At 42.7% G+C, this 15,910-nt stretch overlaps 1 protein-coding gene across 1 annotated transcript in view; it reads right to left on the bottom strand.

Annotated features, from left to right (window-relative positions):
* Positions 1 to 1,175: 1,175 nt before the first annotated feature.
* Positions 1,176 to 15,910, bottom strand: part of RASEF (RAS and EF-hand domain containing) — a 72,725-nt gene continuing 57,990 nt past the window's right edge. The window contains exons 14-17 of the mRNA XM_008537763.2: positions 15,655 to 15,769; positions 11,395 to 11,514; positions 8,902 to 8,978; positions 1,176 to 4,463 (exon numbers count right to left, since the gene is read on the bottom strand). Coding sequence (XP_008535985.2) covers positions 4,358 to 4,463; positions 8,902 to 8,978; positions 11,395 to 11,514; positions 15,655 to 15,769 — 418 coding nt within the window. The 3' untranslated portion in view covers positions 1,176 to 4,357. The remainder of the gene's footprint in view (positions 4,464 to 8,901; positions 8,979 to 11,394; positions 11,515 to 15,654; positions 15,770 to 15,910) is intronic.

The following is a 15,910-nucleotide window of genomic DNA, read 5'->3' as shown; positions in this document are numbered from 1 at the left end:
TGGAGGAGAGGGAGCATGGCAGTTCTGAGGAACAGTTTCCATGTCCGCACCCGGGATCGAAACTGGCAAACCCGGGCCGCCGAAGCAGAACGTGCACACTTAACTGCTGCGCCACCGGGCTGGCCCCTCAAACTTTTTTTTTAATTGAGGGTGATCACAGTGCAAGACTGAGAGAATTTTTTAAAAATCCCATTGATATATCTTAACAAATGAAGGTAGCTTGAGCTCTTAATGTTGAAAATTGCTTCTCTATTTACAAATAGATTACTATTTTCCAAGTTAAAAAAAAAAAGAGCCCTTTGTATACATTAACTCATTTAGTCCTCATAACCCCCCCTCACGAGAAAGGTACTGTTATCATCCCTATTTTACCAGTGAAGAAGCTGAGGTACACGTGGGTTAGGCCCCTTATTCACAGTTACCCCACTAGTAAGTATATGAAGCCAGGTTCAAAGCCAGGTTCAAAGCCAGGCAGGCTGGCTGCAGAGCTCAGACCCGTGGTCATGAAAACATGCTGCCGCTTATTTATATTGTCCATGACTGTGTGTCTGTGTGTGTTGCAGAAACTCTTTGCAAAGCTTGCTTTATTGAAACAATTCATTCTTTGATCACCCATTCAAGCACTGTGCATGGCAGAGGGAGGCAGCAGCAGACCATAGTGCTCAGGGCCCAGGGCATGGGTCTAGGTAAACAAGTATAAGGGCAGTAAGGATGCTCATCAATTAAAACGATGCTACAAAGTGAGAGCAGCCAGCCTCATCCTAGTTTCTGGGTTGAGGGAGGAAATGTCCTGAGGACGTGATGTTTAAGCTAAAACAGAAGGATGAGCAGGAGTTAGCTAGGCAGTCGGGCACGAGGAACAGGAGTGAGTGTCAGAGGAAAGGACTAACCCCTGACTGAGAGGTCCTGAGGATGGTCAGAGCACATCCTGAAATTTTTCCACAAAAGCCTCACTATTCCTGGCCGTCAGGTCTCCAGCTGGTTGAGACGCGGCCCACCAGCCAAGAAGATCTGCCAGGCCGCAGCACTCGACACCAAGGACATATGCTTTTCTCCCAGCAGCCAGCTGCCTGGGCCCGAAAAGACAGTGTTTCAGAGGCGCAGGTTCATGTAGGCACGTCGTAGAATTAAAATTACTTCAGGGACGCCGGCGATAAAGCTGAAGGGAACCCCCAGAAGGCCAAAGGCAGCGTGTTTTATTGAGCTTACAACGCAGAAAGTATTTGTAGTTCCTTAGACATTTGCATTGCTATAAAAATTACACTTTGTGGTATAATTATTAATGGTTTGAAGAGAAATAAACAGTAAAAACAAAATATGGCCGATACTATGAAAATATAAACCATATAAATCAAAACCATAAAACAATTACTCAATACTCAGAGGCCTACTTAATATACACCTATGAAATTTCTTACACACGTATACAATAAAAGCCCACAAAAACCATCACTCTGAAGCCGATCACTGTACAAATATGAAAATAAATCTTTATCTTTAACCTCAACTTTATCTTCGGCAAGAGGGCTGTGTGACTTGGGTTTATGCAAATCACATTTAGTATTAAATAATCAAGTGTCACATACGTCATACAAAGCAGCAAGTGGAAAAAAATAAATTATGAAAATGTATGAGGTTAAAAGTTAACAGTGAAAAATGTTATCCAATGCTCTTCTCCATGATGAAATTAAAATATTATCCAATGTGTCAGGATACATAAAAAATTAGCATAGTACAGTTGTGATTTTAAAAGCTCTCAAAGGAAAAGTTGAGTCAAGATGAGTTACTTGCATGGAACTATGCAAACGTATCAAATTAAGTCTAAGCTAAAAATATTAAATATTGTTGTTCTTACTGAAAATACACTTTAAATTTGAGAACACCTTCATGAAATCAAATGTTGGTAACAATTATGATTTCCCACCAATGCAGCTGAAAGAGCTTTAAGTAGCTTTTCTTTAATCAAGATTGCTAACCAGAGCTATAAATCTCTAATGTGGATTCTGCTGCCAAAATATTTATCCGGGTTCAAACAGTTAAAGATGATTGCTTTGTCTAATAAGGGGGCCTCTGTAAATCTCCCAATTTGGGTGCACTGCCAGGCAATCCAGAGACAAAGACAAGATAACACTTCTGTAGCAAAGGTACACTCTATGTACAGACTGTCAGACAAATACAGAGACACTTTTGGGGAAAATAAATAAAGGCAACACAAGAAAATGCATACTAACACATGTGTGCAATTGCACCAAAGCCCTAAACACACGTCCCATATGTCAACACATACACATCAGGTCCCTTCTCACCGGGGCTCCATGGATGCCCGAGGCAAAGAGCAGTGGCAAAACTTTTGTCTCACCGCAGCACAAAAATAACAAGCCCTCCTTCCCCACAGTGTGACAGTGCCTCACAAGCAAGGCATTCTGTTAGGTCAAAAATGTAAACTTTTTTTCTGGGACCAAAACACATGAAACAGGAAACAGGAATCCATGGTAGAGGTGCTAAGGATAGATTCAACTTTGCAGTGAAAGACCTAGATGTCGTCCGCAGAGAGAAGGCATGCTTTTAAAAGTTAACTGACGTCACGGCAGTTTATAATCTGCATGTGTAACATATCTGTCAATTTCATGAAAAAAAACGAAGCGGGAGAATTTAAGTTTCAATCATAAAATCATAAATAGGAGAAAAACTGCTACAAGGAATTGTTCTAATTCAACAAAAAGGAATGTTTTTAGCTTATATAATACAATAAATAACAGCTATTATTTGAGTTTTGCCAGCAAGCTCCCCGGGGCTTGAACTATATGAAGCAAGGTGAGTTGAAATCTCCGGCTGGGAATAACTTCATTGGGTCAGGGCACTGAAAACCGAAAACCAAAAACCAGGCTTCACTGACGCCACTAGGGGCCTCTAGAGACGTGGACTCCTTCAGCTCTTGGAGACGTACAATGGGGAAGACGGGAGGCACTGCAGGTTCCAGAATGAGAGCAAGGTCAACCAGGTCCTTGGTGAGGATGAGTCATCAGTCACATTAAACAAAGGACTGACTCACCTTTCCCAGCCGCAACTCTTCTTTTACAGAGATTATTTTCCAAAACCACACGTACCATTTCTTTCATTGTTCATTATTGAAGGAACTAAATGCCAGCGACTAGGGAGTCGGGATTTGCATTATACTGGAGATTATGTTTTTAAATCATGGGAAGCTTTGAAATAAGCACGCATATTTTCATTTGGCAGAATGTTAAATCATTCTAAGTACTGGCATATTTTGTTAGTAAGATATCATTCACATACCATAAAATTCACCCTTTTAAAGGACATGGTTCAGTGTTTTTTAGTGTATTCACAAAACTGTACAACCATTACCACTGTCTAATTCCAGAACCTTCTCATCATCCACCAAATCAACCACATATCCATTAACAGTCACTCCCAGTTCCTCCTTCTCCCCTGGCAACAACTCGCTGGTATTTTTTAAGTGAAGAGTGACAACCTTCCTGGGCATTGTATTTTCTGAAGAATTTTTATATGGTTTCATTAGAATTTTTAACATTGAATTTAAACCACGGACTTTATAAGTCTTCTGAGATTATAAAATACCCTCTTTTATATACAGCTATTTTTGTCACAAAAATGTTTCCTTTATACATAAAAAAATAGATTTTTCTGTCTCCACTGGAGCCTAAAATACTACCACTTTTTCTCAATTAAATTCTGTTCTTGCCTCAGAAGTGAGAAAAATCCATACTCCAATGTTTACAAAGTATGAATAACCAGAGTCCTTACTAAGTGTGGGCTGGGGTGCTCTCCTCCCACTGCTTCAGGTGCTACAGAATCTGAGACAGCCCAGGCCCGCCAGGCCATGCTGCTTATTCTACAGAGAGGAAACGTCTAATGTGGGCTGGGGATCTATCCAAGACCACAAGGCTAGTTAACAGCAAAGCTAGGATGATACCCCTCTTTCACTAGTACTCTAGTATTGAATATTTGAAGTAAACATCATCATAGGTTATCTACAAAGTCAGCTACCACATGAATCTAAGTACATCAGTGAGTTTCTTCTACAGCTTTGATCTGAGCATGTGATTATTTACCACTTTAAAAATATTTACATGTTATCTTTTAAGACTGTAAGGACAAGACAAGTATATTTAACCTGAGGGACCAAACTGTTCACTGAAACTAGCGAAGAAGAGCCGGGGTTCTGGAGGGACCCAAGAGCATAGTTCAGATTTCCCACACTGTACTCTCCATATGACAGTGTCCAAAGGATGCACCACTCTAAGAAGCAAGCAAGTCACACAAATTCGGTACTCTGGACACAAGGAGTTCACTGGCCGAGGATGTTTGAGATTTAACTATTGCAACAATTCTTCATCTGGATTGTCTTTTTGGAATTGGTCCCAGTCAGATTGGTAATGGATTTGCTGTCATCCTCATCAATTCTTTTTTTCACTTCCCTAGAGAGAGAGAGAGGAAGGATTACTGAGGTATAAAATGAAACCACAAATGGCTCTGGAGAAATAAAAACAGCACGGCTGAGTGCTTCTGTGTGCCATCCAGACATTGCTCTAAACGCTTCATAGGTACTGACTTCTTTAATCTTCACAAGAACCACATGAATTTGTTGTGTCCATTTTATACGTGAGGAAATGAAGGCAAAAAGAGGTTAAGAAACTTCTCTTAGGTCACACAGCTGGAGAAGTGGCAGAGCTGGGATTCTAACCATGCAGACTGCTCCTGCGCCTGTCCTCTGAGCACCAGGATGTGCACACACGCACAAGCACACACAGAGACACACATGCACATGTGCATGCACACACTCACAGCCTACTCTTGCTCTCTCTTGCTTTATAGTGTGCCACATACACAGCTCACTCCTTAACTCTCTGGAACCTGGCTTCCATCCGCACCTAATGCTTGCCGACCTTAGCAAAAGCAATAACGACTCTATAGCCATTCTTTCATTAACCTGAGCATGGAGATAACAAAGAATGGTTAAAATCCAGCAAAAAAATCTCTTCCTTTTGCCTCTTCCTAAGTTACTTTTAGAATGAACCAGTAGGGGCCACACCGAGAGACCTCCGTGATCTTACGAAAAGCCTCTAAGGAAGCGTCCTTCCCAAGGCAGCCCTGGGGATGCTGTGAAATATGCAGATTCTAAGTCCCACCTTCGACAGGCTGAGTGACAAGCTGTGGGTGAGGGAGCTCCCCAGATGGCCCCAGACAATTCTGCCCTCCCTCGTCAGTGCCTGGCACTCCCCATCAGGAGGTGGAGCTTGTGCCACTCTCAACCTTGCCACTTAGAAGCTGTGTCACTTTGAGCAAGCTGATTAAGCATTCTAGATCTCAATTTTCTTATCTGTACAATGGGTATAATAATCACAGCATCCCCACAAGACAATCACAGAGAGCCGCACATCTCTCCCCTCTGGGAGGTCCAATGGTCTCTATCAACTACATACCGTATGGCTGCCTGGTCACATGTTTTCTTGACCAGGGTTCAATTGCACAGCTGTCTTATATTCCCTTTGATATCTCTATTGAACCTAGTGCGGGGTTTTCACATGCTGAGTGCTCATAATACTGCGGACAATACCGAACCTGAAAGCAAATATTAAGGGAGAAAAATAGGTACTCCCATCTTTCATCTGGCCTTTAGTTTCTTTAATCTACCAAAAATGCAGGCTTATCCCACTTTAAGGAAATCAGAAGGATAAAATTTCCAATATCTAAAACAGGTTTAAGGCTGGGAAAATTGAATTACCTCACCAAAAACTACCATATCCTTAAGGCTGCATTTTAATGACTCAGTCTTCTGGACGCATTCACACCCAATGGGCTTGGCACTTGGGCTGAGCCGACGGATCAGCTGGAGCTTTTTGTGTTTTTCTCAAATTTCAGGCCATTGATCAATTAAATCCCTGTCGAATGTGAATCTATTGCAGAATGCGTAGAGCCTGTGGTTCTGGTCATGGCAGATTTACTTACCATCGGACACTGGTTGTGACAGACGACCTGTGAGAACTACAGGGAACTGCATTTCCAGGAGGAACTTTTCCTCAGATTGAGATATGTTCCAAGAAGCAGGAGAGACATTCAGATTGTTAACCAAACATTATGGTCTCCCTTCAGAAATGAATTCTGTTTCAGACAGTGCAAATCCACACTTCTCTTTTTTTTTTTGTTTCCTGAGGAAGATTCGCCCTAACATCTATTGCCAATCCTCTTCCTTTTGCTTGAGGAAGATGGGCCCTGAACTAACATCTGTGCCAACCTTCCTCTATTTTGTTTGTGGGTCACCACCACAGTGTGGCCACTGACAAGTGGTGTAGGTCTGCGCCCGGGAACTGAACCTGGGCCTCCAAAGCAGAGTGCTCCAAACTTAACTATCAGGCCATGGGCTGGCTCCCACAAACTCTTCTAATTCAAGTTTGAAGACATGACACGGGGTGAAAGGACCTGTGTTGGGAATCATGAGATCCAAATCAAGGACTGACATGTTCTGCATTCTATGTAACTTTCTAAAGGCTGGGAAACTTTCTAAAATGACAATTTCACCTGTGGAGACTATATTGTTTCCATTTAAGACTTAGGTACTTCGACAAGAAAACCTGAAGGCACAGTATAAAGCAAATTAAAGTCTTTACCTATTTGCTTTATTCATACTTAACGCATCGCTAACATAACTAAGCTAGAGGCCTCAAACCAGGTCATAATGCAATAACAGCACTAAAAACTCCTTGATAAGTGATTCACAAGAAGTGGCCTTATCATCAAAACACCTTTGTGCAAAGGTGGTTTAAGTAACTGAACACCAGTCTGTGTGGCACCTACAGGGCGGCCTGCCTGGCTGACTCAGTGCAGCACAGGCGGTGACAACCTCTCCCATCTTAACGACACAATAAAGAGGATCGATTCTGCACCCTGGGTGTGATGTGGCAATCTGGAGTCATTTAGTATGACCCCATGAGATAATTCAGCATTAGAGATTATGTTACTCAGAGGAGTACAGGCTCTTACATACAGAATCACACAATGTTGGAACCAGAGAGGACCTTAGAGGTCACTTTCTCAGCCCCCTCCCTCACTTCATAGACGACAGATGCCTACAGGAGGACAGGGACTTGTTCAAGACTCCACAGCTAGTCAGGGGCAGATTTCAGACTGGACGTTGAGCCTCCTGACGCCACGATCCTCTAGTACGCTGGGCAGCAACAGTGAGCACGCAGAGGGCCCTGCCTGCAGCATCCTTTCCTGCTCGGCCAGAGCAGCGAGGCAGCACCCATTGCCTAAGGCTATGGCAGCACAGAGCTCCAGTCCAGCCTGGGCCCAACCACGCTCTGAAGACCTGCAAGTCCTCCCCCGTGCCTCAGAAGGCACATCTCTTCCATCCAGGAATCTGCAGGTACGTTTCAGTGAAACATCAACACAACCATCCGAAAAGGTGAAAACACCTACCAATTCAGCAGTTATTCCATCTTCAGGGCATTTCACTGAATCTCCCCCCTCTTTACTGAACGGATCTTGTTTGGCCAACATGGCTGGTGGTCCCTACACCTCAAAGGTGCATGGAATCCATTATTTCACCCAATTTATAAAGGTTTTACTCTGGCTCTCATTTGACAAATGTGATATTAGCCCACGATTCTACTAATCACAGACAAAAAACAAGGAATTCACTGGAATCTAGACATCTTTCAACATTTGCCTCTTTTCCACCTGTTCTAGGTCACACCCAAAGTGTGCACTGTTTTGGCTTTAAACAAAGATGATTTCCAGTGTGGTGCAGGGAGGTGACTCCCCCTCTGGGACTGATGTGAAAGGAGATAATGTTCAAAGACTGAGTTCCAGCCCAGGCACCTGACACGCAGGCGACCTCAGGTCCCGGGGCCGTCTCCTCTCTCAGGTGAGGGCCTGGTCTCTCCGAGGCCCAGCCCAAGACTCTCCTAACAGAGTTCTATTCTAGGAAGTACTATAAACACCAACCACCAAGTCATTAGTAGAAAAGCAGTATTTCAAAACACTGCAAAGTGTTTTAATTGTCAATATATAGTAGCAGAAGAGGCCAATTATCATACTAAAGTTAAGATTCTTGTAAAACCTCACAAACGATCAGGAAAAGAATTACACACCTAAAATTATGTTCTTGCTTTATCAGCAATTAAAGATCATTGACCTGGGTTTTATTAACGCACGTTTTGATTTTTTATTTTGGGTTTTTTTTTTAATATATATTTAATCTCTTTAGGCCAGTAAAGAATCATCTTTTCATTTGCGGCAGAAAACTAGGCAGAAGAGATAAATCTAACAGATAACATTATTTCCTAAGAATACGCCAAGGATTAAAACCCTCACATTTATATCCAAGTTCTCCAATGATGCAATTGTCATTCTAATCTACCTCTCAAGTGTCATTTATTATTAACACCATTGCCCTTGCTTAATAATTACCTGGGTAATAATTTTAGCAAAGTGCTTTCCACTGGCATGATATATATACAATTTGCTTGGTTGCATTTTTTTTCCCCTTTACCCCAGAAAACGTCAGACAGTTATATTCATAATAGTCTCTTGTATTTAAAATCTGTTTCCTGGAAATGATTCATGCAAGTCAACTATTAGCTTTGTGGTGACATTTTGCATAAATGTCAGTGACAAGCCAGATGCATCTGCTTTGTTTGGCAGTAAAGGTATTCTGCCAGTGTTCACAGGGAACAGGAAGCATTACCAGTTTTTATAAAATCCATGTTTAACTGTTTCTCCAACCACTAAGCGAAGACAACACAGTGTTTTCCAATGTACATTCAGGTTATGGCCAAGAAATTTGACACATGCACCAATGAGGTGAAAAGTCAACCCTCCATTCAGTTTTCCAAATATAAGGCAGAATTTTACCGAGCAAGATGGAGAACAGCTTCTACTATATTCGAACCATCTTTGGCACTTGTTTCACAGAATAACGCCCCGTGGGTCTGTAGAAAAGAAATATACACAATTAAATGAAATCTTTATTTAAGTTTCTTGGAATTTTAGCTTTTAAAATCAATCAATAAAATAAAAATATTTTCCTGTTGAGTATGCTAAGAGTGACTACCAGCTAAGAAATTGGATTCAGCGTTTCAACACTTAAAAACAAAGACAAGCTTGACCCTAGTTATTCCAGGAACAGTTTCTAGTCAGAAGATTTTTACTTTGCACTAAAAAAAAAAGCACAATACAAAATTTCACGTTTTAAGGTTCTTATTTCCAACAGTGCTACCAAATGTTCTCTATCAGATAATTTGAGAGAGATAAAAATGACAGCTTTAGGTAACCCCTCATGAATTAAATGTTCATCAAAAGTACATCTCCTTTTGGCCAGCAGCTGATATGCGTCCCCTTCACACTATCATCTCTTCCTATACGATTCAGCAGCCTGCCTGTTGCTAAAGACAGTGGACATTTTCTAGTCCTCTATTATCCAACCTCCCCGTGGATACGGACATGATCATTGATCATATCACTCTCCTGCTTCAAATCCTTCAATGCTTCCCATTCCTCTTCAAGTAATGTTCAAACGCTTCACCATGGCTGAGAAGGCCTAGCTTGTATATGGCCCCCGCCAACCTCCCAGCTTTATGTGCCACCACTCTCCCTCCCTCACAATGCTCCAGTTAACAGGAGTTTTCCTCTATTTCTCCAATGCTCCAAACTCCCTCCCACCTCAAGACCTTTGCACCTGCTGTTCCCATTACCTAGGTTATCCCCTACCTACATCAACCCCCTTCTGCAGGCTGATTCCTACCAACCTTTTGAATTTTTAGGTAATCTTCCTTTGAAGTTAGCATTAAGTGTTTTCTAACTCTTAAAAGTCACTATTAGGTCTTCCTATTATAAAATTTCATAGCCACCTGTATTTTTCCTACACAGCACTTGCCACAATTGTAATCGATGAAGTTATTTTTATGTATCTTCATCTAACAAACTGGAGACAATTTCCCTTAGGAAAGAGAACTGCATGTGCTGTGGGCCTGGGTGTTGGTTAAGCAGGCCTCTGTGGGACGAGGGGAGGATGTGAGGGCTGCTCTGAGGCAGGGAGAAAGAGAAGAATCAGACAATGGGGAAAGACTCCACAGTGGGACCTTTACCCATGAGCCCCTGAATCTACAGAAAACCTATAAAAATCACAAAATGAATGTATTTCTAGTAGAAATGGGTAGTGCTGTTGCTGAGTTCTACAGACAGGATGCTATAGGGTGAAACAGAGAATGCCTTTGAGGGGCAGGAGGGTACAAGTCATGAGACACATGAGGAAGCTTCAGGAACTCAGAAATCGTGAGGAGGGAATAAAACCGGCAAGGAGCCTGGAATTATGAGATCTCTAAGAGGATGTGCAGGCCAGAGTCCAGCATGTGGATCACATGGGCTTATGTCTGTCTCCCCAGACAATAAATTACATGAGGACAAGGACTGTCTGCTTTGTTCTCTACTCTTCGCTCAACACACAATGCAGTGCTTGTCACATGGTGCATATAGTTAATGTGTTGAATGAATTTCTTGTGTATATCATTGCCTAGTTTTGATGTTTATCATGTTTGGTTCATAGTTCTAAAATGTAAAACAAAAAAGATTTTCCAATTTAAAATAGTGAAATTGAAACTTCTTTTTAAAGTTCACATATGTATATGGTACACAGCAGGCCCTTCACGGTGCTGATGACAGACGACAATGACAGCAACATCAAATCAGACTGTTAGGTATGGACTTCTTATTCGACCCCGGGAACATCTGATTCCTTGTTTGGGTAAGACAGGTCACAAGAGGGCCACGCAGCATTCTGACACAATGACAGTAATGGGAGAATAACTATGGCCCACAATAAAAATCTGGGCAGGAATGAGCTCCATCCTCTACACAAATGCAAAACAAAAATAACTGTAGACTGTTCCAACTAAGCACAAATCTTAGAGAAAAAAACAAGTCTTCTAAGTCTCTTCCACCCAGGTGACACTGTACCATCTTCTGCTCCCTGGCATAGTAACCCACCAGAACCAAAGCCACCTCCTCGAAATAGGACACCCATTCTTTTTCCTTTACCTGGATTCCAGGACTAGAGAAGGATTCCAGGAACCCAGTGAGAGTGAGGAGGAAGACGGGATAATTCTAGCCCCTCTCTGTCAACGCTCCTCACTGGGAGAAAACGATCAGAAGATCACTTTAACTCTGTGAGGGATTTAATCCTTAGTGCGATTACTTATATGCATGGAAGGGCGAGGGCCCGCTGGGAGTTCTGCCTGGATAAGAAGAGAAGCCCATCAAACAGCAAAGGCAGACAAAAGGGAGAAGCCACTGACTCCGAGGGGGTCAACAACTAGGGTCTATCCCAGTTGGAGCCACTCTCACTCTTACCATCGCCAGTTTTTCTCCACAGTATCCTGGGACACATTTTTGTCCCTCTGCAGCAGCAGTGTCACGAAGATCAGCCTTGTTTCCTACCAACATGATAGGAATAGGATCATGGGTTGCATCCTACCACAAAGAAAAGAAAAGAAATTGTGCATGCATCAAACATGGACAAGTTACGACGACGAGAGCAGCAGCTCCCATTTTCCAAATGCGTCTTAGGTGCCACATGGTGCATAGATAATATCTTTGAACTTCAGTCTCTAAAAAGAACCCAACTTTTTCCCGTCAATAGGTGAGAAAACTGAAGTTCAGAGACAGTAAATGAAAACTTGTGAGGCCCAGGGCCAGGGTCTAACTGACTCCATGAGCCTTCCCACCATACAAACCAGCATAAACTCTGGAAGCAGGAGCACAGAAGTGCCTTTGGCTATGGTGCCACGTCATTTTCTACAACTTTCACCCCAAACAGCGTGATTACAAGCCAACTTTGTGATCCCAGAAACAAAACACACAAGAATCCCTCAGCTATAAGGGGTCAAAAACGGAGTTCGAAAGTTCCACACTCAATGCTACCTGCTCTACCTCAAAAGCAAAATATGAAGATCCTAAAGGCCGACACGGTTCTTATGAGGAGTCAATTAGCAAGCATCCAAAGTAACAGATTCTGAAGACAATGCTCCCAAATCAGCATATGCAAACTGTCACACTGTCGCAGGATGCACAGTGCAGCTAGCGATGGACCGTGAGATGGGAGAGGCAGAGCGGAGTGAGAGACCTGCCCCTCCACCACCTGGCCACCCTGGGGCTGCGTGAAACCAGGGAAGTCTCCATGTCTCTGCCTCAATTTCCCTATCTGTAAAATGAAGGGCGTAGTAAGCGCATATCCCCCCTCAGCAGGCTACGATGAGAACCAAAGAAGATAACCTGACTCTCACAGAAAATCAGGTTTCTGGTTCCTACACGACAGAAGCAGCAGCCCCGATGAAGACATGGGGAGAGTCCTCTTTGCCGCACCTGAAGAGAGCCAGGTGCTCATTCAGTCTGCTGCTACGCCTGACACAGGCTCAAGAAATGAGCCTTAAAAATAAGGAGATCAGGGGCCGGCCCGGTGGCGCAGTGGTTAAGTTCACACGTTCCGCTTCGCGGCCCAGGGTTTGCCAGCTCGGATCCCGGGTGCGGACATGGCACCGCTTGGCAAGCCATACTGTGGTAGCCATCCCACATAGAAAGTAGAGGAAGATGGGCACGGATGTTAGCTCAGGGCCAGTCTTCCTCAGCAAAAAGAGGAGGATTGGCAGCAGTTAGCTCAGGGCTAATCTTCCTCAAAAAAAGAAAAAAAAAATAACGAGATCATATTTGACCTCCTTTCTTTTCAGAGAAAGGCACCAGAGTGTAGTAAAAGCAGAGTGGAGAAGGGAATGAAAGGCCCTCCCAAAACTAGACATCTCAACCATTAATGGGTTAATTCCTTGTGTTCTTTGGCAAACTGCTCAGGAGCCGAGGGGGCATCATGTGAGAGCCATTAATCAAATATTCACTTAAGGACGTCAAGCATCTGAGCATCTAAATGGCTTCCCAAAGTCATACGGGTAAACACCGGCATCTCCTTCAAGTCTTGGCTCCCATGTCACCTTCCAGCGACCACACTTCCTGCAGCCCACTGCCTCAGCACAAGGCCCTGTACCCTGCCCTCTTCTTCTTTCTATCACATTTATCACTTTCTACCATTCTATGTACCTATTTTATGTTTGTTGCTTGGTATGTCTCCTCCACGAGAGTACAAGCTGCATAAGGATAGGGCTCTTTGTTTTATTAACAGATATACTGCAAGCTCTAGAACCATCCAAGCACAGAGTAGGTATCCCAAAATATTTCTCAGGTGTAAAAGTGAGGAAAAGATCTCACATCTCAAGTGTTTCCATTCAACTTTTACCCAAATAATCAATAAACTATTCATGACAGGTAAGTAAATGGCCATAATCTTATTTTATCCACAATTTTATTACGAGATTCTGAAACCCAGTGGTCTTCAATTGAAGTGTACTGATTATTAATGCACCAAAGACATACTACTGCTTCTCAATCCTCTGGCCTATCCCAACGATCACACCATTAGCTTCTACCCTACTTATGTGGCCACATAAATTGTCCCTATGGAATTTCCTCAAGTTAGAAAGAGTGAACCATGGCAAAGGTTCATCATGCCCATTTTTTTCAAAGAAAGTGAAAGTCAAATGCCAAGTGGTATTTAATTTTTTCTCCATAACAAATTCAATAATTCATCATTTTTTTCTTTTTTTTTAATTTATTTTTTGGTGAGGAAGATTGCCCTGAGCTAACATCTATTGCCAATCTTCCTCCCTTTTTTATTCTTTTTTTTCTCTCCTCAAAACCCCAGGACACAGTTGTATACCCTAGTTCTAAGTCATTCTAGTTTTTCTATGTGGGACGCTTCCACAGCACCGCCTGATGAGCTGTGTGTAGGTCCGCACCCAGGATATGAACCAGCAAACCCCAGGCAACCAAAGTGGAGCACGCGAACTTAACCACTCGGCCCCGGGCTCAGGCCCAAGAATTCACCTTGAAGAGTTTTCTTCCTTTTCACACCTGATGAAAGGTGATATGAATAGCTGAAAAGGTCATTTACCATATGCAGGTGTTTAGCAAAGTATTACAATGGGGCTCCTGACACATGCCACGGCTGGGCACTAAGGGCTGTTTCACAGCTCATATGGCTGAGCACAGTATGCCTCCTTTTCTTGAGCATAATCCAAAACCTGAATCTGAAGACTAAGCCCAATGGTTTCAACAGTAACAAGTTTTGCCATAGATTTTCACTATCTGTGTGTCTAAGCTAGTTGAGATCATCCATTATCCTCTGAACTCACTGCTCTCTCCCCCCAGGGAGGTCCACATGTCCCCTTGAGTAGACGTCTCTCTTCTATGCACTAACTCTACCTTGGGAATGATTTCTTACATCAAAAGCCTTTTTTCTTAATCTGCTGCTCACTCTGGTGCTTTATCAAAGAAGCAACCAGTGTTGAACGAGGAGGCCCAACTCCCCCTTCCACCTCTAACCTCTAAATAACTACAAACCAGAGCCACACTTTCTATGCCTCAGGTTTCCCATAAAAAGTGAGAATGACATTACATTTCTTATTTCCTTTCTCATATGTTACAAAGATGAATATAACGTGGAAAATTCTATGAAATAAAAATATTACATAAATGTCAACACACTTTCATTGTATTTATAATAATTTTAAGCCATGATATTTCAATTGAACAAAAGGCACATTTATTTCTCATTGCCTAAGTCATATAGCCAATTGCAATCAGTCATTTCTTATATCACTTCTTTAGTTAGAAACAGAACATTAATTCTGTTTTTTTTACAGGGTATAAAATAGGCCCAATTGAAGAAGTTAGAGGCTAACTTGAAATTAGACAGCAATTTGTTCTCTGCACTTAATGCCTATTAAAAATGAAAGATAACAGAATTACCTGAAAAATTGTATTAGTCATTAGTTTTGTTTTGTTTTCCAAGAGAGTATGCTGAACTATAGCTTGAAGTGTCGTTTTATGTCGATTAATATCTGTTGGTAGCATACTACCTGTGGTCAAAATCATTTCCTACTTTTAAAAATTATTTACCATGAAACTGAAGGATATGAAAGCTGCTCAGAAGAAAGACACCACCTCATTTAACCAGAAGAAGGCACCGATGTTACCACACGCTCAAAATACCAACTGGGATCTCAGTGGTATCTTGGGGTGTGTGAACACCCAAACCACTTCCAGAATAAAGTTGAGAACACAGTTGCTATAGAATTTGAGCCTGGCACCTGCTCACACCAGGTGCTCTTTCACCTGTGCTTCTAGTACACCTTCTGGAAGCCCGTACACGCATCCCACCGCACTACACACCCAGTCACACCGCCCCTCGTCTGTAAGAGCTGCTGCTTCTCAGGTTACCTGCATTTTCACTTGCTTTCAACGGGGCTCAGATTTTACCTGTAAGAAAACCCAGAAGTTTTATCCCCAGAAGCTCCTGTTAGCAGCGCCCCTGGCCCTGAGGGAACCTGCTCAGCTACTGCGGAAAAAACCAATAGTGCCAAGTGCCGTCGGGAACTCTGCCTCTGACAGCCAGTTCTTCCTGAGAGCTTGGATCCACGGCTCCAACCTTGCTCCCTTCCACAAAGAAGAGAAAGGGCATTTTCCAAGTGGGCGTATAACTCCCCTGTGTAATTCTGTGTCTCTTACCTCAATCATATCCACCCATTCTCGTACATTAAGAAAGCTTTTCTCACACGTAACATCGTACAGCAGCAAAACACCATCTGCTCTTCTGAAGTAAGACTTGGCAATACTTCTGAATCTGCAAAAGAGAAAGGCACGTAAGCGACGGTCTCGTCAGTCAGTCTCTAGTGCTGCCTCATTCTTCATGTCTTTTATGCTCGCTTTTTCTCACCCTCTAAAATAGGCCCTGAGTGCGAAGACTCTAATGGCAACATCTTAG

Source organism: Equus przewalskii, chromosome 22, assembly GCF_037783145.1.
Source record: "Equus przewalskii isolate Varuska chromosome 22, EquPr2, whole genome shotgun sequence".
NCBI classification, from domain to species: Eukaryota; Metazoa; Chordata; class Mammalia; order Perissodactyla; family Equidae; genus Equus; species Equus przewalskii.
The sequence above is the reverse complement of the archived record's forward strand: the minus strand, read 5'-3'. Positions and strand labels throughout refer to the sequence as shown.